The 23,724-nt window shown below is 45.6% G+C and overlaps 1 protein-coding gene across 1 annotated transcript in view; it reads right to left on the bottom strand.

The window, feature by feature from the left end:
- Positions 1–23,724, bottom strand: part of LOC119166691 (dipeptidyl peptidase 1) — a 245,086-nt gene that overhangs the window by 200,662 nt on the left and 20,700 nt on the right. Inside the window, exon 2 of the mRNA XM_037418012.2 lies at positions 23,144–23,270. Within this exon, the coding sequence (XP_037273909.2) occupies positions 23,144–23,270 (127 nt within the window). The remainder of the gene's footprint in view (positions 1–23,143; positions 23,271–23,724) is intronic.

Raw genomic sequence — 23,724 nt, 5'->3', positions numbered from 1 at the left:
GCAACGATAGAGACGCATCTTGCGCAGACGCAACCAACTCGGGCGATGCCACGTATCTGGAAGGTGGCGCATCACCCCTTCACAACAATCCTCCGCACATATGCGTCCATGCTGGTTTTCTCTTTTATTTTACTAATGAATAAAACAGTCTAGACACATATGTCGGGTTATAACGTCCGAAATCCATCATATGATTATGAGAGACGCCGTATGGGTGGGCTCCGGAAATTTTGACCACCTAGGATTCCTTAACGTGCACCCAAATCTGAGCATACAGGCCTACAACATTTCTGCCTCCATCGGAAATGCAGCCGCCGCAGCCGAGATTCGATCCCGCGACCTGCGGGTCATCAGCCGAGGACTTTTGCTACTAGACCACCGTGGCAGGGCGATTAAAACACTCTATATGGTTTGAACAATTCAATCCTAACATTATGTTCAGCAGAGTGACTTGTTGGGAGGGTTGGTTCATATTTAACGAGCTTATGGCGCGAAAGAAACACGAGAGAAGGACAAGCGCTTGTCCTTTCTTTCGCGCCATGAGCTCGTTAAAACCATGTTCAACTTCTTTGGGTGCAGCTTGAAAATTACGTCTAGATTGCGAAAAATGTTTTAGGGACTATTTGCTGTGCTCCTACCGCCCTGATTGGAGGAGAGGCCTTTGCCTGCGCTGCTTGTGAAACGGAGTATAGAATTATTTTATGAATACTTTTGCCAGTCAGTGCCTTCAAGTTCTGCCAACAATAACTGGTTGTTTAAACAGCCAATACGTACCCTAATCAATAAACGGGTCCCCATGGTACGCATTCGTGGTGATGCATATACGCCGTGGTGTCCTAAAGCATTGAAAAGATTATCACGTTGTAAAGTAGACTTTTTCGTTGTGCTCACACTTCGTCGGCGGCACTCAAGCGGAACAAATATTTCTCATGCTTGGGTGAATACACCGGCCTTTTGTTCAAATCGAAAAGAAAGTTTTACCGTGGACATTGTCCAGTGTAGCCCAAAAATATTTCGGAAAATTTGAAATTTGAAAACAGTCGCCTAACATAATGCTCGTCTTGTCCTATGGCACTGACGTGCTACTTGCTCAGAGAGCAAATGTTGTTGATGCCTATTATTGTTTTGTTTCTATCCTCGAGTCCTCGCATAATGTACCACAACTACCCAGGAAAGGTTTCAGAAGTATGACACCGATCGTTAATACAGAGAGAGAGATATAGACTTTATTAATTTCTGGCAGATTGCTGGGATGGGCTCCCACCTAGGGGCCAATGGAGAGACCGCGTCTCCTGGCAGCTTCGTTGGCCTGCTGGATCGCCCAGAGTTGTTTGTCCAGGCCCGAACTGAGCAGCGCAGTCCGCCAACGCGCCCGAAGGTCTTCACTGGAGGCCGCGACCACAGAATTTCTGACTAATGCTGGACATTCTCATAAGATATGGTCAAGAGTGGCTTTGGTGGTACAGAACTGGCATAGATTAGAACTATAGACGTCGGGATATATGTGGTGCGTGATGACAGGGTTCGTGTATGTGCGTGTTTGTAGCTGCCGCCACTGAACGGACTGGGCCCGACTTAGCTTGGGGTAAGGCGGTGGGTACTCCCGCCTTTGCAGTCGATAGTGTTGAATTATGTCATTAAATTTAGTGAGCCGATCGTCCCATTCCCACACTGGCGCAGAAAGGCCCGTTTGGGTGACCGCTTCGTCTGACGTGACTCGGAACGTAAGACCTCGAGTCACGTTGTGCGCCAGTTCATTCGGACTGGCCTCCGCGTTACCTAGTGGTGTGTGGGCAGGAAACCACAAGATCTGTACATATTTGTCCGCCCCATGAATTTTGCCTGTACTAAGAATCCGCAATGCCTCGGGGGAGATTCTGCCGCTGGCGTAGTTTCGAACGGCTGTCTGCGAGTCGCTGATTACGCATGAGGCGTTAGTGTGGGCTATGGCCATCGCGATAGCCACTTCCTCTGCCGTTTCTACGTTCCGTGTGATGATTGACGCGCTGCTTTTGCATTGTTGTGTGTGGTGTACGACAGCAGCCACGAAGCGGTGACGTTCCTGGTAGCGTGCTGTGTCGACAAAGACTGCATCGTGGTTGCGCCCAAACATCTTTGACATGGCTCTGGCTCTACTGACACGTCTGCCCTTGTTGTGTTCAGGGTGCATGTTTCTTGGTATGGGTGGTACTGTTAGCTTAGCAGGGATAGTGCGTGGTATGTCGTGTTTGTCTCCGTGTACTCTGAGTGTGGTAAGAAATACCGAGATTACAGAGAATCTGACGGTCTGGCTTAGTATTGGCTAATAGCTCGAATTGGGAGATTTGTTGCGCCTCAATATGTTCCTCAAGGGTATTGTGTCAACCAAGTCGAAAGAGTAGTTCGGCGCTGGTGTTTTGAGGCAAACCTAGCGCTTGTTTGTAAGTTTTCCTAATTAGGCTGTTGAGTTTTGACTTTTCCGCGATGAACCATCGGTGGTACGCCGCCGTATAGGTGATGTGACTTAGAACAAATGATTGAATCAAACGGATGATGCTAGCCTCTTTCATGCCTTTGTGTTTATTGGTAATGCGCCTCATGAGGTGCATCGTGTTAGACACTAGACACTCTGGCTTCAACGTTGCGAACTGTCTCTCCGTTGGTACCCTTACTTTCTATGATCAAACCTAGCACTCGGATTTTGTCCACGGTGGGTATGGCGTGACCATCGCTTGTAGTGAGTTTTATATCAGCGTGTGCCTGCGCTTGGGGATGTTGTTTGGGTGGCCGGTCTCTAAGGGTAGGGCGATATAGCAGTAGCTGAGATTTCTCCGCCGAGCAGGATAGTCCAGTTCCTTGTAAATACTGTTCGGTGGTGTCAATCCCCTCCTGTAGTCTTGGTTCAATGAAACATTCCCTACCATTGCACACCCAGAGGGTGATGTCGTCGGCTTAAATGGTGTGATGAAGTCCTTGGATGGTTTGAAGTTTTGAAGGAATACCAATGAGGGCGAGGTTAAACAACAAGGGAGAGATCACGGAACCCTGCGGGATGCCCGCACTTCCTATGGTTATTTCGGACGACCTGAGTGCTCCCACAGTGATCGTGGCCGTAAGAAATGTCGTTATATAGTTGTACGTGCGAAGCCGCAAGTTTAGTGTATTGCCCTGATTTAGAATGGTGCTATGCGTGACAGAGTCAAAAATTTTCTTGAGAACAAGACCAAGTATGCCCTTAGTGGAGCGTCCGGTACTGTCTATGGTGTGATGCTTAAGCTGCAACATGGCATCCTGCGCTGAAAGATGCCTGCGGAAGCCAATCATGGTGGGTGGGAAAAAATCATTGTCTTCGAGGTAAATTGTCAGTGTAGCCAGGAAAGCGTGTTCCATCAATTTGCCTATGCAAGATGTGAAGGAGATGGGCCTAAGATTGTCAGTATTCAGTGGTTTGCCTGGTTTCGGAATCAGAATTACCTTGGCCGTTTTCCAATGCAGGGGCAAGATTCCGTTGTTCCAGCAGTTATTATTATAGTCTGTGATATGCGTGATCGACTCATCGTCCAAATTGCGTATCATCTTATTCGTGATGTTGTCCGGACCTGGTGAAAATTTCGTGTTAAGTTTTTGTAGGGCGGCACGGATATCCGCTTCGATAAATTCTTCGTCTAGAGTGGTGTTGACCTGGCCCGTATAATTTGGATGCTGCTGAGTAGGAGCCTGAGAGATATATTTCAGCTCTACCTCCCTAAGAAACTCCTCGTCGGTGCCCTTGTAAGCATGTATTAGTTTGTCGATGGTTTGTCGTTGGGCGGATTTGCTGTCTTCTGGATCGAGCAGGAACCGTAGAAAATGCCATGTTTTACTAAGACTTAGCTGCCTGTCCATCGTATCGCACGTTTCATCCCAGTGTTGCCGGCTTAGCTGTGTTGCATACATCTCTATCTCTGTATTGAGGAGTGCTATGCATTTCCTATGGTTTCTGTTGTGTTTCTGTGTCTTCCACCTCTTTTGGAGCGATTGCTTTGCCTCCCACATCTGGAGGAGCCGGCTATAGATCTCTTCGAGGTGTGCCTCTGGAGGTACGATTCACGTGGCATTATTAATATCCTGCTTAAGCCTGTGTATGCAGTCCTCTATGTCGCTGATGGGTTCGACCTGGTTCTCACGTGATTTGCGGAACTGGGTCCAGTCTACCAACTTTAGCTGTTTTCCCATGGGTATACGTGGGCCACCTTGAACATGTAACTCGGTGATGTAGTGGTCGCTACTCGGGTCCTCTAGGATATTTTTCCACGTGACTTCTGATGTGTTTCTCGTGAACGTCAGATCAGGCGTTGTGTCTTTACTGGGAGCTAGTGTCCGTACGTGTGGGTGTGCTAGGGTTGGTGATGAGAGTTAATCCCTCCTGCTGCGAGTCAAACCAGAAGGCCCTACCTTTAGGAAGCACATAAGAATATCCCTAGGCAGTATGTGGTGCGTTGAAGTTCCCCGCTATTAAGATGGGATTTTGGCCAGTGACGTTGAGGGCGCGTTTAAAGAGCGTGAGAAATCTGTGCTTCTTTTGTTTAGGGTTGCTGTATATGTTTAGTATAAAAAGACTTTCGTGTGTCTTGCGTTGCGGAACGAGTTCAATGAATATATTACCTATATTGGTAATTTCCGTGTGTTGCGTGAACGTCAGGTTTCGTCTAACTAGGGTGGTAAGGGCAGTCGTCTCCCCGTTGGCATGTCCGATCAAGCGGTAGCCTGCAAATTTAGCGAGACAATGTGTCTCCTGCAATTAAATGATATCGGGCTTAACTTTCTCCTCAAGGAATTGGTGAAGATTTGCTTGCTTATTCGCGTAGCTTCTACAATTCCCTTGCCAAATTGTGTAGGAGTGATTTCTAGCTATGATGAGACGCAGGGGGTAGGAATGTCGCCGGCTGTATCACACTGAATGCCGACGAGGAAGGTTGCTTTATATTCGCTGTGGGGTCCAGTCCGCTAGGTGGCAGAGGGGTGATTCCAGCCTCCACAGCGATGAGTCGCTGTTTTAGGTGTTTGTTTTGTTGCTGCGTAATTTTAGCTATAGTCTCTACGCAGTCAGTAAGGGCTGAGATCAATCGGGATGCGTTGCTCATCCACTCATTTAATTTTTTGACTGATTGCTGAACTTCCTTCAGGACTTTATTCTCGGGTGTCACGCGTGCGGGTTTGTCTTCATTGGCTTGGGTTTCGGCTCTGTGCTTGGGAGGTGGTGGTGTTGTACCTTCCTCCATTTTTTCACTGGGTGTAACAGCTGAGAGCAGTGGTACTACTGGTGGAGCATGTTTTGTTCTTTTATATTGGTGTAACTCCTCCTTGAGGGTCCTGTTTTCCTCTCCTAAAGCTGTCATTTTCTGGTTACATTGTGCTAACATCTGCTTTAGCTGTGCTATTTCAGCCTCTAATTTATCAAGTTTGCCTTGAGTAGCGGCCTCCTCAGACCTCGAGCACGCCCCCTTGACTACGTCTACCCAGCCCACCTTGAAGGTTGCGCCAGGTCCAGGTGTACGGCTCCAAGATGTTGACTGCGACCGGGAGCGGCGCCGGGAGCGGGGCCGCGAGCGGGGCCGGGGGCGAGACCGCGACCGAGACCGCGACCGAGATCTCGACCAGGCTTTCTTTCCGGGCTTCAGAGTAGGGGTAGTGTCCCGCTGCTCGAGGCTGTTGTCGAAAGGCGTTGGCTTCGTCGGGTAGTCTTCATATTGTTGTTGTTGTCACTCCCATCGGCGGCGTTTCACCAAATATGGCGTCTTGTAACGTGCCCTGCACGCCTTCTCGACCGTCTGGTGGTCGCCGCCGCATAGTTGACAAGTGGGCTGGCATTTGTCATCTTGCGGGGGGTCGGTCGTACCACAGCCACGGCACACGTGGTCTTTCGGGTTTGGACATACATCTGCGCGGTGCCCCAGGCGACCGCATTGGTGACACGTCTCTATCTGCTTGCGGTAAAGGGAGCACTTCAACATTGCCCTACCGTTTCGAATGTATGTTGGCACGCGAAGACCAGCGAACAGTACGATCACCGTCTTTGTGTTGCTGAGGCGTTTCGCAGCGATTACTGTGGGGTTCTTTGTCGTAATCACATTAGCCGTAATATCTCGGGCGGTATCTTCCAACGGGATATCACGTATCACGCCTTTTGACGTACAGTCTGGTGCTGCTTTATATGCGCTGGTATCGTACGTTTTGTTGCCGACCACAATGCGAGAAATTTTCTGGTATCTATCAGCATGCGCCTCGATGGGTGTGCTCACAACGATAATATTTTGCTGGAAATTTCGGCATATTGTGTCTTCATCTTGGGCGTCGCTCGGAATTTCAGCGGCGTGGTAAATGCTAGTCGCCAGTCGGGCGGCTCCATGATCGGTGAGTCGAAGGCTGCTTCTAGGTCGGATGATGATTTTGTAGTCGCCTCGAGGCAGTGGAGGCATCCGGCTTAATCACGCTGTTTCCTGCTGTTATTCCCTCGTTGAGAATCCGCACCGGATTCTAGTGATTGCCCGTGGGTCGACCTCTTTGATCCTACGGTGCTCCATTCTGTACTTTCTTCGAATTATTCACGGGAACTGGGTTCTCCCTCCACAGTGACCTCCATTTCTTCTCAGAAAGTCGTACGCGCCACACGCGCCGACCGGCGTTTCTTGGTGCCCGCAGAGTTAGGCCGGCCTAGGCAGCAGCGTCTCTGGCAGCTGCGCTGCCGGTGGCTTGGCAGGCGTGGCTTGGCAGGCGTGGCTTGGCAGGGGGCTGCGCTGCCAGTGGCTTGGCAGGTGGCTTGGCAGGCTTGGCAAGCTGAATACGCGGGTACCAAAGTCTTGTGCGTTAATGCAGCTCAGAAAGTTTTTAACCTCATTGACACTTTCGAATAGAATGCTCTGCCCTCCACTGTTTTTGATGCCAGTCATTCGGTATGTGAACTGAAAAATCTGTATTATGTTTTATGATTGTACTTGGCATCTTTTGCGTTCCCATTTTTATCATCGTATTTTGTTTCTTTTTTTTGCTATGATTGCAATGTTTAGTTTTTTTTATTTATTCTGTGATCAATGTACAACCCCTCCTGCATGGACCACGTGGTGGCCTGCAGTATCGCTAAATAGAAATATAAAAAAAGTAAAAACATCAGGTGCCCCAGAACCATAATACATTTCATCGGAATTTTCGAGAAGTACAAAAGTTGTCTGGGGCAAATTTAGAGCATTATTTTCACCCAGCCCCGCCGTGGTGGTCTAGTGGCTAAGGTACTCGGATGCTGACCCGCAGGTCGCAAGTTTGAATCCCGGCTGCGGCGGCTGCATTTCCGATGGAGGCGGAAATGTTGTAGGCCCATGTGCTCAGATTTGGGTGCGTCTTAAAGAACCCCAGGTGGTCGAAATTTCCGCAGCCCTCCACTACGCCGTCTCTCATAATCATATGGTGGTTTGGGGACATTAAACCCCACATATCAATCATATCAGTCATTATTTTCACCCAGTCACGCTTAGACGTCCAAATTCATGAGGTCTGGGAGATGGTCAAAGTCAAGCCGCGGTATTTAAAGAGAAGTAACCACTCTGGTTCATCCATTTACCACCCCATATAACTGACATGTGTATCATGCAAAATACTACAGCACATATATTTTCCAATATCGCCCGTCATCTTAAGGATAACCTCTTTCTTTTACAGCAAGCAGCACGGCTTCTAGGTCTGGATTATCATGTGAAACGCTGTCGGCCGAATCAACAACTGGCCTGCACTTAAACATCGATTCATTCTATCAGACTGATGCCATCTTCATTGACATGAAGGCCTCAGTTCTCCATGCGAGACCAGGAATGAATTTGCAAAATACACAATGACTAAAAACCTTTGAAATTCCTGTTTACTGGACGGCTTTTGCACATTGGCAACGCACTGAACTAGACCGACATTGGGTTTTATTCCTTCGTTGCTTATACAGTCTCCAAGGAATATAACTTCGCTCTTGGCGCACAGACGCATTTTTTGTTTAGTGTCAGGCCAGCCTTTCTTGTTGCCGTCAGTGCTGCACGCAGGCGTTGATCATGCTGCTCTTTTGAGGCACTTCAAGTTAAAATACTGTCGACATATGCGCGTGTACCCAGCATGCTTTCAAACACCTCTATCATTGCCTTCTGAAATAATTCGAGGGCTGACGCGATACCAAATGGAATGTGCAGTGTCGGTATCTTCCGAACGATGCACTAAAGGTGCAGATCTTTGAAGTGTCTTTGTCTTGGGGAATCTGTGGAAACACGGTATTAGCATCAAGCTTGGTAAAAATCACCGATCTTGACAGCTCTGCTTTTATTTCTTCACCTGCTAGGGATAACTGATAATGCTCGCGCGTAAGACATCGATTAATGTACCGCGGGTCCAGGCATATTCGCAGGCGGCCATTCTTCTTCGTAATAATAACAAGCGGACTCACCCAGTCTGACTGCTCTTCCATTTTGCATAGGATGCCCTGCGAGACTATCCGGGCTAACTCCTGCTTAAGTGGAGCTCATGCGTGCGATACTTTCCTTGGCGGCATGATCGTGGGGCGCGTCGTCCTTCATTAGAAGTGAGTATGAGCTACTGATGCAGCTCAGACTGTAGAATAACTCCGGAAACACGGCGACCCAGTCGGTGCTAGCGTCACTTCTTGAAGACACATCGGGAACGCAGGAAATCAGTCCGAAGGGCTCAGCTGCATTCAATCCAAGCAGGACTTGCTTGCCTCTTTTGACCACAAAAAATTTACATTCTCTTGCTGCACTCCTAGACGTAGTGGCAGACTGATAACGCCCAAATGATGCATTTTGCTTCCTTCATAGTTAGTAAGCGCTGTGTTCGATGGCACAACATGGTTGGCAAACGCATCCTGCGAAATTATAAGTACGGCACGATGTTGGCTTGCGCGCCTGTATCCTTTTTCAGTTTTGTCGGGTGCTCGGCAAGGTCAACTGCTACAGTCCAATCCTGATTTCTGAAAACGTTTTTCATTTTCACCATGAGAACTTGAATATCTTCATACGTATTGTCCGAGGACTCCTCCAGTGCATCTGCTGTTGCAGCGATGCCTAACTCTTGAACGCCGCGTCTACTGCTGCAGCAAACTGCAAAATGGTTTTTTTTTGTTGCACAGTGAGCACAATTTTCCAAACGCTGGGCAGCGTCTTGGTTCGTGAATCTTGCCAACATAGCCGCAGCACTAACGTTGTCTGCTCGTGCGAGACTGTACGGCAGCATTTGCCATTTTTTCGACTCACTGCACCTTCGCTTCGCTTTCAAGAGCACGATTTTGCGTTGCTGCCAGTTCCGTGGCTTTGTAAAATTCTACAGCTGATTCTAAGGTTGTGTACTTCTGAAGAAGGCGTGCACGTAGCTTCTTGTCGACGATACCGCACACTATTTAGTTCCTCACCACCGACTCCTTTAGTTCACCGAAATTGGAAGTGTGCACTTTCAACTATATATCGCGAAAAAACTGTTCGAATGGTTCACCCCTGTTGTTTCCGGCTGCGCAGATCGTATCTCTCGAATGTCTCGTTGCACTGAGGCGTGCAGTAGTCTTCGACAGCTTTGACGATTGAGTCGTAGTCCTCTCATTATTATGCTGATAGAGGTATGGTGTTAAACACTTCAATTGCGTCTTGGCTTGTGACGTGAAGAAAGATGGCAGCGTTCTGTGCTGGCGTCCGTTTCTTGTTGGTCTCAGTAGCTTTGAAGCAGAGTTCAATTCGTTGATGGAATCTTTTCCAGTTGCCGGCCGCAGAATTTGTCAGTGCAAGTCACTCGGGTGATCGCAGGCTGTCCACCTTAAGCGCCTGGTTCGCCTACCCTACTTCTAACACCATCTTATAGTTTACGCGTTCACTAAAGATACAACCACACGAGACGCTAGCAAGCAAGGAACTGTTTATTGAAGGCTACCACGCGGCGCGCGCGCCCTCTCTCAAAGTGGTTAGGCAAGGGGAGGTCATCCCGCTTTATTATTTATTTATTTATTCACTTATTTATTCACGAATACTGTCAGCCCATACATAGGGCTATTACAGGACTGAAGAAAAGAACACGAAAAAAATAGCAATCCGTCTAAGAACAGAACATAGTCAACAAATATAATCGGAAGTAACAAATTAAAGGACAAGAATGAAGTCATCAAAAAACGCAACCAATAGCGCAACCAAGAACTTAATCATTGAATGCACTACAGCATGAAGAGACAAATAGATCATTAATAATTACAAACGAGGACATGTGCTAGGTGTTTTAAAGACATACCTATGAATGAGCTTGAAACGGCTTCATCACTCAACGAATTCCATTCATTGATAGCTCTTGGGGAAAAGCTACACTTAAAACAATCGGTGGAAACAGCAGGTGCAGGAATAAATATTGAATAACCATGTCTAGATGTTTCGGTGCGAAAAATAGCGAAATATTCAGCATACCTTATATGAACACGGTTATTAATAATGAAGTAAAGATACTTAAGTATTTCGTGTTTTGTCCTAGCTTGAGTCGTAGGTAGCTTCATTTGTGCACACAGTTGAGATGGGAAATATGTCCATCGATATTTATTAAATAAAAACCGGACCGCTAAACGCTGAATTTTTTTCAATTGTTTATATGTTTGTAATTGTGAATGAATCCCAGACAATTTTTGTGTATTCATATTTGGTCTAGTTGTTTGATTGATATGTGGGGTTTAACGTCCCAAAACCACTATATGATTATGAGAGACGCCGTAGTGGAGGGCTCCAGAAATTTAGACCACCTGGGGTTCTTTAACGTGCACCCAAATCTGAGCACACGGGCCTACAACATTTCCGCCTCCATCGGAAATGCAGCCGCCGCAGCCGGGATTCGAACCCGCGCCCTGCGGGTCAGCAGCCGAGTACCTTAGCCACTAGACCACCGTGGCGGGGCTTCATATTTGGTCTAATGAGTGTTTTGTAAGTTAAACATTTAGTTTCTTGTGTCGCAAACGACAAATGGCGCCTGGGACTCCATAGGGCCCTAGCGGCTTTTGCGCATATATAATCTATGTGATTATTCCAGCGAAGATCACTTGTAAAATTCAAACCAAGGTACTTATGTTATTCAACTCTTTTTAGTTCATGATTATCAATATAATACCTATATTTAAGCAATTTTTCTTCCTAGTGACTGTCATAATTACTGTTTTCAGGAAGTTCAGCACCATTTGCCATTCATCACACCATTTTTTTATTTTGTGTAAATTTTCGAGTAATTTTATCTGGTGACTTATTGTGTCGACTTTATTGTATATGATGGCATTGTCTGCAAATAGCTTAATTGAAACGCCGATTTGGTTCGGAAGGTCATTTATAAATAAAAGAAAGAGAAGTGGGCCCAGCACACTGCCTTGGGGTACTCCCTACATGACAGCTGAAACAGAAGACTTGGTGCCATTTATTTCCACAAATTGCTGACGAGATTGAAAATAGGATGAAAACCACTTTGTGATGGTAATATCTGGGAACGTAACATAAACTTTCCCAAGTGATTTGCTGTGAGACACTTTGTCAAAAGCTTTCGTGAAGTCCATAAAAATCATATTCGTCTGTGCATGTGAGTTAATATTTTTCGAGAGGTCAAGGACTAATTTGATAAGCTGAGATGTCGTAGACAAACCCTGTCAAAACCCATGTTGGCAGTTGGATAAAATATTTTGCTCACTCGTATAGTGTAATAGATGTTTCGAAATGATATGTATGTTCAAGCAGTTTTGAGCAAGTACTTAAAATTGAAACAGGCCGATAATTTGCTATATTGTCAGAACTACCACATTTAGGAATTGGGATCAGTTTAGCTATTTTCCACTCTTTCGGTAAGGAACTCTAGAGAAGGGAAGACCTAAAAATTAATGCGAGATATTTGGAATTCTATTCAGTGTATCTCTACAGAAATTAATTAGGGGTAGCATTGGGCCCAGAGCTTTTTTCAAGTTCAAATACAGCAAGAGGTTGAAGACACCCTGTTCGCTAATTACTAAGTCAGTTATAGGTGGCCTGCGAAATTGTGAAACAATGTTCGGCAAAATGCCAATATCATCAGTAAGTACTGAAGCAATGTATTCATTAAAACTCACAGCGGTGGGGAACTGCGCAACCTGAGTCATTGAGCGAGCTTTAGTTGATGGGTTAACATATCCCCAAAAATTATCAGGTGCCTGCCTTAAGAATTTTGGGATTGTGATGCCAAAAAACCTTTGTTTAGATTTTTAAAAGGAATTAATAATGCTTTTCAAGATTACGAATGGCGGATTGGTTTAATACACTAGGATTATTTTATTGTTCTTACGTTTCCGTTTCAATTGCCTTTTAAGTGAAATATTCCCCTTTTTATCCAAGGCCTTTTTACTAGTCTTTAAGTCGCTTTGGTATGAAGCGTTCAATACAAGGCATTTTCAAATTGTAAAAGTATTTCCAGAGATACTCTGGGCTCTGATTATGCTTATAGTACTCAGAGAAACACTCATAGGAGTTTTCTAAAAATTCCAGAACCCCAACATCAACTGCTCTAACAAAATTACAAACATATTTTGAGAGATAATTGACAGCAGTGAGCGAAACAGTCAAAGACAGCACTACCAGTTTGTGATCAGAGATACCATCACGAAATTCACAGTCCCAAAGTGTGGGAAACGACTGATTAGACACTAAAACAAGGTCGAGGATGGATGAGCTACGCGTACTGACTGTTGTATAGTCGTTCCCTATCTGGTTTAAATCAAAGCAGAAATCCAGTTGAGTGAGTGCTTCACTATTCGAAATTTCTGTCGCTCCGGGAGAGTAGTCGTTCCTGTTTATGCCTGGCAGGTTGAAGTCACCCAGAAGGATAATGTTGCATATTGCCGCCCATAAAGCACCGGAGTATGGAAAGTACTTGGGTGGTGAGTTTAGTGGCCTATATAAACCACCTATGTGGATTACGCAATTTTTAAAAACTACCTTAATCCAAACTGCCTCTATGTCATAAAGAACAGGAAGCACAGCAAGCTCGATATTGTCACGAATCAACAATGCGACCCTCCCCACCTCGACTATTCCGGTCTTTCCTAACTACATTATAAAATTTCATAGTTATCTCACTGTCTCATGTCTTTATGAAGCCATGTCTCCGTAATCATCATAATGTCCGGTTCATGTTCGAAAATTAGTGCTTCAACATCTTCCACCTTATTTAAAGTGCTTCTAGCATTCACATTCGATACTTCGAAGCATTCTTTTTCCAAACTTCAGGCGGAATCACTCTGTTGACGAGCACGACACTTGTAGCGCTCGTCCGTGTCTTCATTCCATGCGTAAAGGGCATTGTTGATTTTAATTTTATCGCGTATTAGTTGAACCTTTGCTCCCTTTGATCACTCCTCCTGCGAAGAGGCCCAAAGACTTTTTTGTATTTTAACAATCCTCTTAGAATAATCCTCGCTGACGCTTATGTTTAATCCCTTAAGCATGGAACAATGACCAATGATTTTACTTTCATCTCGGAAGTCACCTACTCTGATGATTATGGGACAATCTCTATCTTCAGTTCTTTTACCCAGGCGATGTATTCTTTCAATTGATTTTATTTTGAGTTTAAGAATGCCACTAAACACATTACCATTCACCTTTTTCATCAAAATTTTATCAGTTTCACGACCCTCTTCTCCAATGCCTCGTATTTTTAGGTTATTTCGCCTGGATCTATTTTTTAGATCGTCTACCTTCCGGCGGAGTGAACCTATATTCCTGTATCTTTCATTTAGATTGCCCTCAACGTTGTTTAGCCTGTTCTTGACAGGTGCAAATTCCTTCGGGTTTTCTTCTATGGTTAACAGTCTAATATTCATTTGAACCAATCTTGCTTCAGAAGAGGCCTGTTTCTCCTGAATCTCAGGAAGTTTGCTCAAGATTACCTTCTGTGTCTCAAGAAGTTCCTAAATCGTTTCCCCATTTGTAGGCCCTGGATTTTTTTCAGCGTCTCTCGATAATGATAACATTTCTGCCAAGGAAAAACATGATATGTGGGGTTTAACGTCCCAAAACCACCATATGATTATGAGAGACGCCGGAGTGGAGGGCTCCGGAAAATTTGACTACCTGGGGTTCTTTAACGTGCGCCCAAATCTGAGCACACGGGCCTACAACATTTCCGCCTCCATCGGAAATGCAGCCGCCACAGCCGGGATTCAATCCCGCGACCTGCGTGTCAGCAGTCGAGTACCTTAGCCACTAGACCACCGCGGCGGGGCCAAGAGAAAACATTTGCTGATACATTTCATGATGGTATGTGGACACGGCAGCAGAACAAGACAAAGGTAACCACTTCGAATACAATATTTATTTTCACTAACCTGCATATATAAAGAGGCGTGAGTCATCGTTGTCGCGGCCGTGCCACTGTGTCCCCTGAAGACCGTCGCTGTCGCTGCTGCTTTTGAATCCAATAACCAGGCATGCCGGTTCTTTCCTGGTGACGTCAGGGTGCCCGAAGATGATGCGTGGTAGGCATTATCAACGTGTAGATTTAGCCACGGCTGGCAAGGAACGGGGCTTGCGTTGCGAGAACAACTTGGTCCATTGAAGAACACTGGTATGATCACCGACGCTTTCAGAGAGCATTGACCGCCATCCATTTATCCTGCTGATCCGACGCTGATGAAAAGGCACCCGAGCAGAATCTGCATATATAAAGGGGCGTAAGCCATCGTTGTCACGGCCGTGCCACCGTGTCCACAAGCAGTGGTCCTACTGGTACAAAGATGTGTGACCTTGTCTTCATCTGAAATCCGCAGGTTTATGATCGTGCACAGCTTGAGAACTTCGATATATGAGATGCAAGTCTCCCCAGAAGACTGAGCTCTTTGAGCAACTGTCCTTTCAGCACGTTTATTCTTGGAGTCTAAGTCACCAAAACATTTGTTCACGTCTTCTACAAAGAGGTGCGACGTTGCTAATGACTCTTCGTGATTCTCATGCCACATGAGAGCAGTTTCCATCAGAAACAACGCTACATACTCGAGCTTCGAGTTAGATTTCCAGTGGTTGTATTGGCTCACCCCGTCATAATGCTTGAGCCACTCGTCCAGATATTCTGCTCCTCTTCCTGCGAACGAACATGGTTCGATTCAATGGTGAATGGGTGCATCCGGCATGGATCTGGGCACAGTTGCAGCCGGAACAGAGTGTTGTATTTCGTTCTAGAGCATGGTGAAAGTCATCTCTGAGAGACCGGCCAGATGACGGCTCCAGCTAAGCGGCTGTGGCTCCGAAGTACGTTGAGATCATGTACCCAGCACCTCCACCACTCTGCCACGTTTACAAACGAGGTTTATTGAGATGCGACGCAGTGGTAGCTTCAGTGGCCTTGAGTTCAAACCGACACTGTCACAATCGCAAGACACGTCTGCTTCCTCGCCACCTCTCCCAACCCCAGAGCCACTACACGGAGGTGCACATAGTCAAACTATGATTGTAACAATATGTAACTCTTCAGCACTGACATATGCTGAAGAGTTACACATGTTTATATGACTAGTGGTTTGCACTTGCGCAACAATGGCAACAGCAACATGCGTATTAGCAATACCAGAAACGATAAGCTGATATGAAGCGCTGGTGCTCGCGAGGATGGTAGCCTTGGAAGACGGAAGATGAACAAAACTTTATTTGTGGAAAAGACTTTGTTGCCGCTAAAACAGGGAAACTGCAAGCACTCGGGCCCATTTCCAAGGTACCGCTGGCTCTCGCCATCCATTCAGCCCTCATGACTATAGCCTGAGCTGATCCCGAAGGGTTGGGCTGGACAGTACTGCCTCACACATCTATTCACTGGTAATGTGTTCCTGCTCTTCTGTCTGTGCCTTGCTTTTTGTCGTGATGTGGTAGAAGGGGCGTGTGCTTCGACATGACGGGCATATGTCTTTGTATACGGTGGGGTAGTGCGTATGCAATCGGTGGTTGTTTATGTGTTTGTTTGGAGTTGGCGTAACGTCGCAGAATCCATGGCCGAAAGGTTCTTCTGAGGGCTATGGTGCAAAAATGAACTTCGGCATGGCACCTAGCTAGAATTAGCGTTAACCCGACGTGACGGCTGTATGATAGAAGTACACGTGTAATGTGTATAAAATTAGATAGCCAGAACTGTAGCTGCAGTTGACGTTTCACGAACATGGCATTCTATTCGAAAATCAGTTTCAATACCAGGCGTGGCTCTGTGGTAGAATGCTTGATTGCCACGCAGAATACTTGGGTTTATATTCCTGCCGGGAACCTCACATATATTCTTATAATTCGTCGGCTCAAACGCTGCCGATTTCAGGTTTTTCATCACACTCAGCCGTTAAATTCCATGTGCGCTCTCGTCGTTCCTAGGCAGATACCAAGGGTCAATAACCTGTGGCACACACACACCCGTGAGTACGTGCCAATGTTTGGCGGGGGTGTTTGACGATGTACGCGACGAAATCGTGACATTAATAATCACTTGACCAGCACGTCATAGTAGTCAATTCATCTTACCCTCCCATACTAATTTTGGTTCTCGTGAAGTTGCGGGGTGACCACGAGAGCACGCAGACGTAAGCGGCTAGATAAATAAATAGAGCGATAGACATGCAGATAGACGCCAAAAGGGGTTGCGGTGCGCAAAGAAATGCTTCGCTTTTAAAAAAGAGGAAGCATCAACTTAGAGTGAACCGCATTCCGACGCAGTTTTCCGATGATGTTAGTCAGGCTTGACAGCACAAATGTCTCATAGAAGAAATATTCCTCGAAATGCTGCATGCTTCGCCCTTATCGGCAGAACGTTCCACGTGCCATTTCAATAAACTCATACATATGGATTCCGTGAGCCAACACATTGAAATACTGGAACGATATACAGAACGTTTCAAAAGTTCCCCTGGTTCTGCGTTAGTGGAGCTGAAACGCCCATCTTAACACTGTAAAAAAAGATTACTCTCAAGTTAACCTGGATGTCTTTCCTTTATCTTTCTCTCTCTATCTCTACGGCCAGGTGGAAGTAAAATGCCTGTCTTCTGGCACCCCCTGTTCAGAGTAGTTTTCACTCCGTACCCCCAAATTAAGGTTTTTTCCTCCGGCTGGCTGGTGTAACTGCGTGGCGCTGCCAGAGCGCTTTTCACTGGGGCGTGGGACAGATGCTGCTGTGGCTACGTTGTTCACAAACTTGTTGGTGATGGTGCAGGTGTGTGCGAGTCAAGCACCATGCGGTTTCAATGACCTTCACTCGAAAAAATATTAAGCATCTACAGCGCATCACGTTATGCTGATCTCGAAGGCTACAGTGGCAGCAGACATGGCTCTAGTCTGGGGACTTGCATGGCCGTTGATTTCAGACGATGCCCGTCACCGGATCAACCAGTTTAGACCACTGCGACTGGATACAGCAGCCTACATAAAACCCTCAGCATCAGTTTCAGTTTAGGGTTTGGAACCTGCGATGCAATGGCTGCGTCAATGACGAAGTTCTTGCTTAAGGTGCAGGTTAGTTGCGGTGTGCTGCCCCTCTTTGCGTTACTGTAGTATTACTGGTTCTACCCCATCTTGTTCGCATGCTTGCGACAGTAAGCAAGCGAAATATCTTGTGTACCGAAAATGACACCCTTTTACTCTATCGCGCTGTTCGGCGTTCTATCTACTAGTACTTTTGTTGTTATGTGGAGACATTTAGACGAATCCGGGCCCAACTGAAGCAATCGTACAGTCCTGCAATCTTGCGTTTCAGCTTCGTTGGCACGAAAAATTAAAAACATTCTTCAGCGACGGCCGTGAAGTAATTTCATAGCGTATCTACATCATTTGTGTAAGGCATCGCATGGAAGACCATTTCCAAGTGGTCGAGAATGGGAGTGACATCCGCATTATTAAAATACTGAACTTGAACGTTTTGGTTTTCTTGTGAGTGCTATTCGTAAGTGTCTAGTGTAGCTACGACCAGCCTGTGATCGAAAAATCTGTTTGGTACTATAATTTTGCCATCAAAGTTAACTTGCGATAGAAATAACAAATGTCGTATTACTCGTGATTGGTCTAGAATTCTTGTTGGATCACTGACTACTTGAATCAAGTCGTACTTAATCATTATTTTCAGCATATCTTTAGTGGCATGTCTATCGTAATTCCTGCATTGCGTGCATTACGATTCTTATCCCCGTATTCACAAATGCTCCTCGACTCGACTTTCACCCTTCACTTGACAGAGTTGAGCACTGCGCCGCTGCACGGCTGAAAGGGACGCTGCGCTACTCAAGAATCGCTGCAGATTATTGCTGATATACAGTAACTTTTCCTGCATAGAGATGGCGCTCCCATCGGCCTTCTCAAGTGAACGTGAAGCATTGAGTGAAGGGACGTTCCGGAATACAAGGGTTAGACTTTTCGATTCGACTTTTTGATTTTCATTTGAGCATTGAAGAGTACGTCCCACACTTAGACAACGAATCGATGTGTAGTTTATGACGAACAAGATTTCTCTTCATGCCCTTGCGCTTATCTTAGCGGAATGTCGAAGCAGCTTTATTTTCAGCGTTTATTGTCAGTAATCGTCGGATGCACTTAACGCAGTTTCTTTCAATCTTTTTTTATACAGTCTATTGTGCTTTCCACGTAAGCAGCGAAACCGATTTCTTTATGTGAATTAAACGTTGTCGCTGCTCATTCTAGGGGTTAAATACGGGAACAAATCCCGTGGCCTACAAGCGGCGAAAGCGAGAAATGAGGTGATCGATAAAGACAAATGCACGAACGCGGTCGTTTAGGAAGCGATCGTAATCGCCAACAGGCCTTATGTTCAGTTAAAGCTTACGATTTTTCACTTAGACAGAGAGCAGATAAAAGAATGCGCGTGATATGACGAGTCACATGAGCAGGCACATGGTCCTGAAGACACAAGATGATAACTATTGTTCATTGTGATGGTGACATAGTTTTCTAAGAGTGCGTGGACAATAGGTGTGATTGTATCAGACCCATTGTTCAGGTCATCTAAACGTTTTCCTCGAAAGCAGCGGACATTTGCCGTGCCACTGAGCCTATCACCTCGGAAAACTTCCCTGTACGAATGCACCATGTGACGCGGATTTAATGTCGGAGTCGAAGCGTGTTGCAGGGTGATCGCGAGTCAATTTGCACCAGAGTAAAAAAAAAGAAAACAACTTTCTATCAACTGTCAGCTGAACCAGGACAAACATTGAGTGTGTAACGAAGGCTTCGCACGAGGACTTTTGCGATGGTTAAGTTACACAATAAAAATGTGCAAAGTAGGTATTACGTCCATTTCGATAAATTTTATATGCGGAGCATCTTATACTCGCGCCTTGTAGTGCACCGTCCGCACCGCTTCTCGAACATTCGACAGCTGACGCGCGCGCATGCGCCGTCGTGCCGTCGCCCACTCTTCCACCATCTGTGCATCCCTTCCTCCTCTACACACCGCGCGCGTTTCACTCCTCCACCATCTGTGCACCCTTCCTCCTCTACATACCGCGTTCGACATCTACAATTCTCCTGATTCTCCAGTGGACGCGCATGTGGCGTCGCGCTTCGAGAACATTCAACAGCTGACAGTGCATGCGCCGTCGTGCTGTATATATACTCAAGGTCGGCGCTCGCTCGCTCAGTTGCCGCTCGTCGGTTGGTTTGTACGGCGCGTCGACGTCCAAGGTCGCGGTGAAATGAATTCCAACGAATCCACAAACACAATGATCGACGTCCCTTCGACCAGCGCCGCCCTTTCGCATACGTGTGTACGTGTTCACTCATTTAACACCCCCTCCTACAACCACGTTAACCAATTTAGCCATCGACCCAAGTAAGTCGCAATTTAACACCCCATTTCACAACCACGTTAACTAATTTAGCCATCGACCCAAGTAAGTCGCACTTTAACACCCCGTTAACCAATTATATGGTTCGCATCCTCCTCAGTGTTCCCCCGAGGGAAGCTGCGGGCAATTTTTTTATTACGCTGAAGCTTTCAGAAATATTTTAATTATATCTTGTATGTGAATTACTACTTTAATATTTATGCTTGATTGGGATTTGGGCTACTTGGTTATCCTGTTTCTTGAGTGGTAGCAGATCAAGATCAATACTAATAGCAGTTGCCATAGCAAACGTCAGGCGCATAATAGAAGAACTTCTTTCTGAGCGAGTTGGTACCTTAGTTTACTGAACATTTTGTATGTGGTGCAAATCAAGAAACAAAAAAAAGGGTGGAGAGACTAGACAGACGAGGGCAAAACAATCAATCGTTTAGACTGATCCCAGGTTGGAAAAGAGGTAAACTTCCACCCATGAACAGTGGCGTGGAACAGTTGCCACAGAAATGTAATCAATGCCACCACGTGACCAATTCATTAAAGAAGGACGACTTAGATTGATAGAGTACAATAGTTGTGTCACTTACACAAATGGATCATTTACTATTAATGTGATACGCCTCTAGTAATTCCCTTGCTGTATGATCTCTGATTTTTGCCTGCAAGTACTTATCTCCTTTATTAAGGCCCATTACAAACCTCGAAAAATTTACGGCGATCACTTCAGCGCTGTCGTAGGGAACATGGAAACCACCAGACAGCGTGAATACCCGAAAACGTGTTCTCTTGCCCTTTCGTTCTCGCAGCCTGCCCTGTGCGCACGGATGCATGGGATATGCTGCTGTATACTACGCCTTGGCCGCAAGACGTACCGTAAAGGACAGTATACTGATGTAGTACGCTACGCCTTTGATATATCATTAGACGTAAGTGAGCTTGTGTATGTGGCCTAGTTGTAACATACTGGATGACAAAGGGTAGAGCGCTGCAAGGCTTAAAAACAGGGACGACATGGGGGAAGTTCATCTAATAACTGATTTTACCAAACGCAAAGACTAAAAGAGGCGCGGGTAAGGAGAGGGCATAGTGGCCAAATCATGCACGCATATCCTACGCGACACACTGCATCTGCGCGTGTTCTTAGCGCATTGGAGACATTTTCGTGGCTCCATATTCGTGAGACAGTAAACTTCGATAGTGTGGTCTTTCGATGAGTGTTTTACGCTGTCATCCATCTCTCTGGTTCATGTGTACAAGTTGCACTGTTTGCCATGATGCCCACATCAGCTCACCTGGGTTACCGATTCTCTCAACATCCACCACTTGCTAGTACAATGACAAACGTCTGTAGATGTACGTTCTTCTATACGTTCTTGGCATAAAGAATGAGGCTATATATATAACACCCCTGAAAATGTCTTCCCTTGAGAACATCATATACATGAGTTACTTTACGAATAAGTATAGCGCATTCAGCTTTTGTAAAAGGTGATTGTTTTAGAGTGTGTACCGCTGCTCAGTCGCACCCGCTTGTGTGAGACTATAGAAATAACAAAAGACCTCCTTGAAAAATTTGGCAGATCCCACGTACGTTGGAAACTGACGTTATGCGAAGCATGCGGAAGGAAGGTGGCCATGTTGTAATTTTTTTGAGCAACACGTCATGTAATGACACTAAATATATATATACAAATGTTACACGCATAGATATACCTTGAACATTTGCAGACGCTTTCACAACCAGGGGGAGCACTTGTGCAACAATGTTAACAGAAAAAGGAGTGTTAGCAGCACTAGAAGTGATAAGCTGATATGTAGCGCAGGTGCTTGCGAAGATGTCAGTCCTGAACACTGTTACATATATCAACTTCAGCGAATGTCACCTACCTACAGTTGACATGATCTCTACGGGACGGATGTATGGTAGCATTACATATGTAATGTTTATAAAATTTGATAGTGAGCACTGAAACGAAAATCGACCTTTCACGCGCATTTGAGCTCAATTGAACAGTAGTCCTGAGACGTGGCGTGCCTCTTTGGTAGGACACTTAATTGCCACGCAGAATGCTTGGGTTCGAGATCTGCTGAGACCATGATATTTGTATGCGTTTCTTGGGTCAACACTCCCGATGCCTGCTTTTTCTTGACGATAACGCGTTAAAATTACCCATGTGGGTTCTCGCCATCACTGCACCGATACGAAGTTTTAATCACCTCTGGCACATACACGAATACTCTGTTATGAGTCACTGTTTAACGGAAAGTGTCTGACGACGTACGCGACGGTATTGTGACATTATTCAAATTCTGACTAGTAAGTTATATTCGTCAAACCAACTTACCGTACCATACTATTTTCGTTTGACGCATAGTTAAGAGGGTAATCATAAGAGCACCCTGTCGTTGGCGGATAGATAGATAGATAGATAGATAGATAGATAGATAGATAGATAGATAGATAGATAGATAGATAGATAGATAGATAGATAGATAGATAGACGCTACAAGTGATTGCTGTATGTAAGAAAATGCTTCGCAATAAAAAGTCAGAATTGAGCTGTATGCATTACCTTGCAGCCCGTGCTCGTGTAAAGATGTTTCACGGCATGAAATAATGTTTGCGTGAACAAAATTCAAACGCTCTTTGAAAAAAGAAAATGACCACCGTGGTCTTATTTTGGTCTTCTCTAGCTATTGTTTTGGATGAACGGCACTGCTAATATACTCACTTCGTGGCATACTTCGTACCACCAAGGAGGGCGCGAAAAGAAAATTGATATGTGGGATTTTACGTCCCAAAATCACCATATGATTATGAGAGACACCGTAGTAATGGGCTCCGGTAATTTCGACCACCTGGGGTTCTTTAACGTGCACCCAAATCTGAGCACACGGGCCTACAACATTTCCGCCTCCATCGGAAATGCAGCCTCCACAGCCGGAATTTTGAGGTACATGTGCTCCAAAAGTAAAACGTAGAATGGAAGCTCTGGCCAAGCTACGCAAAAAAAAAATTCTAGCGCGCTTCACGAGACAAGTGGTTCTATATCTTTATACGAAAACGATGGAACTATCTTCTGGCAGATTTGAGTATGAAAATACAAAACCACGTTACTGGTGTAGTGCGCTCGCCTTCTTTTTTGCGTAGCTTGGTAGATATGCTCACATGTCTTGTTTTACTTCTGGAGCACCCTTACGACACATGATTCTTGTATCGTTCGTGGTGTATTAGCATTACCAAGCTAGAAAAAGAAGAACTGTTTGCTCGGTGAGTGCACACATGTTTTTCCATACCTCCTGAAGTTTAACACAACTTCGAAGCCCTGGTTGTAGATCAGAGTCCACGTTCCTTGGTTTCCAAGTTCATCAGTAGCCACATTGGGAAACTCCAGAAACACCCGCACCTTGGTGGCATCTTTACCTGTAACGAAAGACGAGAAAATTGGGAATCAATAGGGCACAAATCATGATATATTCTGCCTATCAACGAAGGGAATTTGCATAAGTTGATGGCAACGCTTCGGTGTTAGAGATCACCGAGATAGTTGTTAGGCTTTCGTATTGAAGATACAGGGCGTGCATCACTGGTACACAAATAAAAAATTCAATTACAAGTGCGGAACTTAAAGAGGGACTTGAGCCGAAAATGTATGATCGCGTTGTCTAGCCCCTGTTTTTGTAACGCGCTCGTATGTCGAGCATCTGCAATCACTAACTTTTAATTTTGTCAGAAAATAAGTCGGAACGCTGCAAAATTGTCATGCCCTGTATCCGCGTTTGCAAGCCCTCCCTTTTGAACAAATTCTTGAGACTGATTGAAGTGAGCAAGAATGGAGTCATTCTGAAAATACAGGGCGTATAAACAAAGAAAGATG

This window comes from Rhipicephalus microplus, unplaced genomic scaffold (assembly GCF_043290135.1).
Source record: "Rhipicephalus microplus isolate Deutch F79 unplaced genomic scaffold, USDA_Rmic scaffold_12, whole genome shotgun sequence".
Taxonomy (NCBI): domain Eukaryota; kingdom Metazoa; phylum Arthropoda; class Arachnida; order Ixodida; family Ixodidae; genus Rhipicephalus; species Rhipicephalus microplus.
This window is presented reverse-complemented; position numbering and strand designations above follow the sequence as displayed.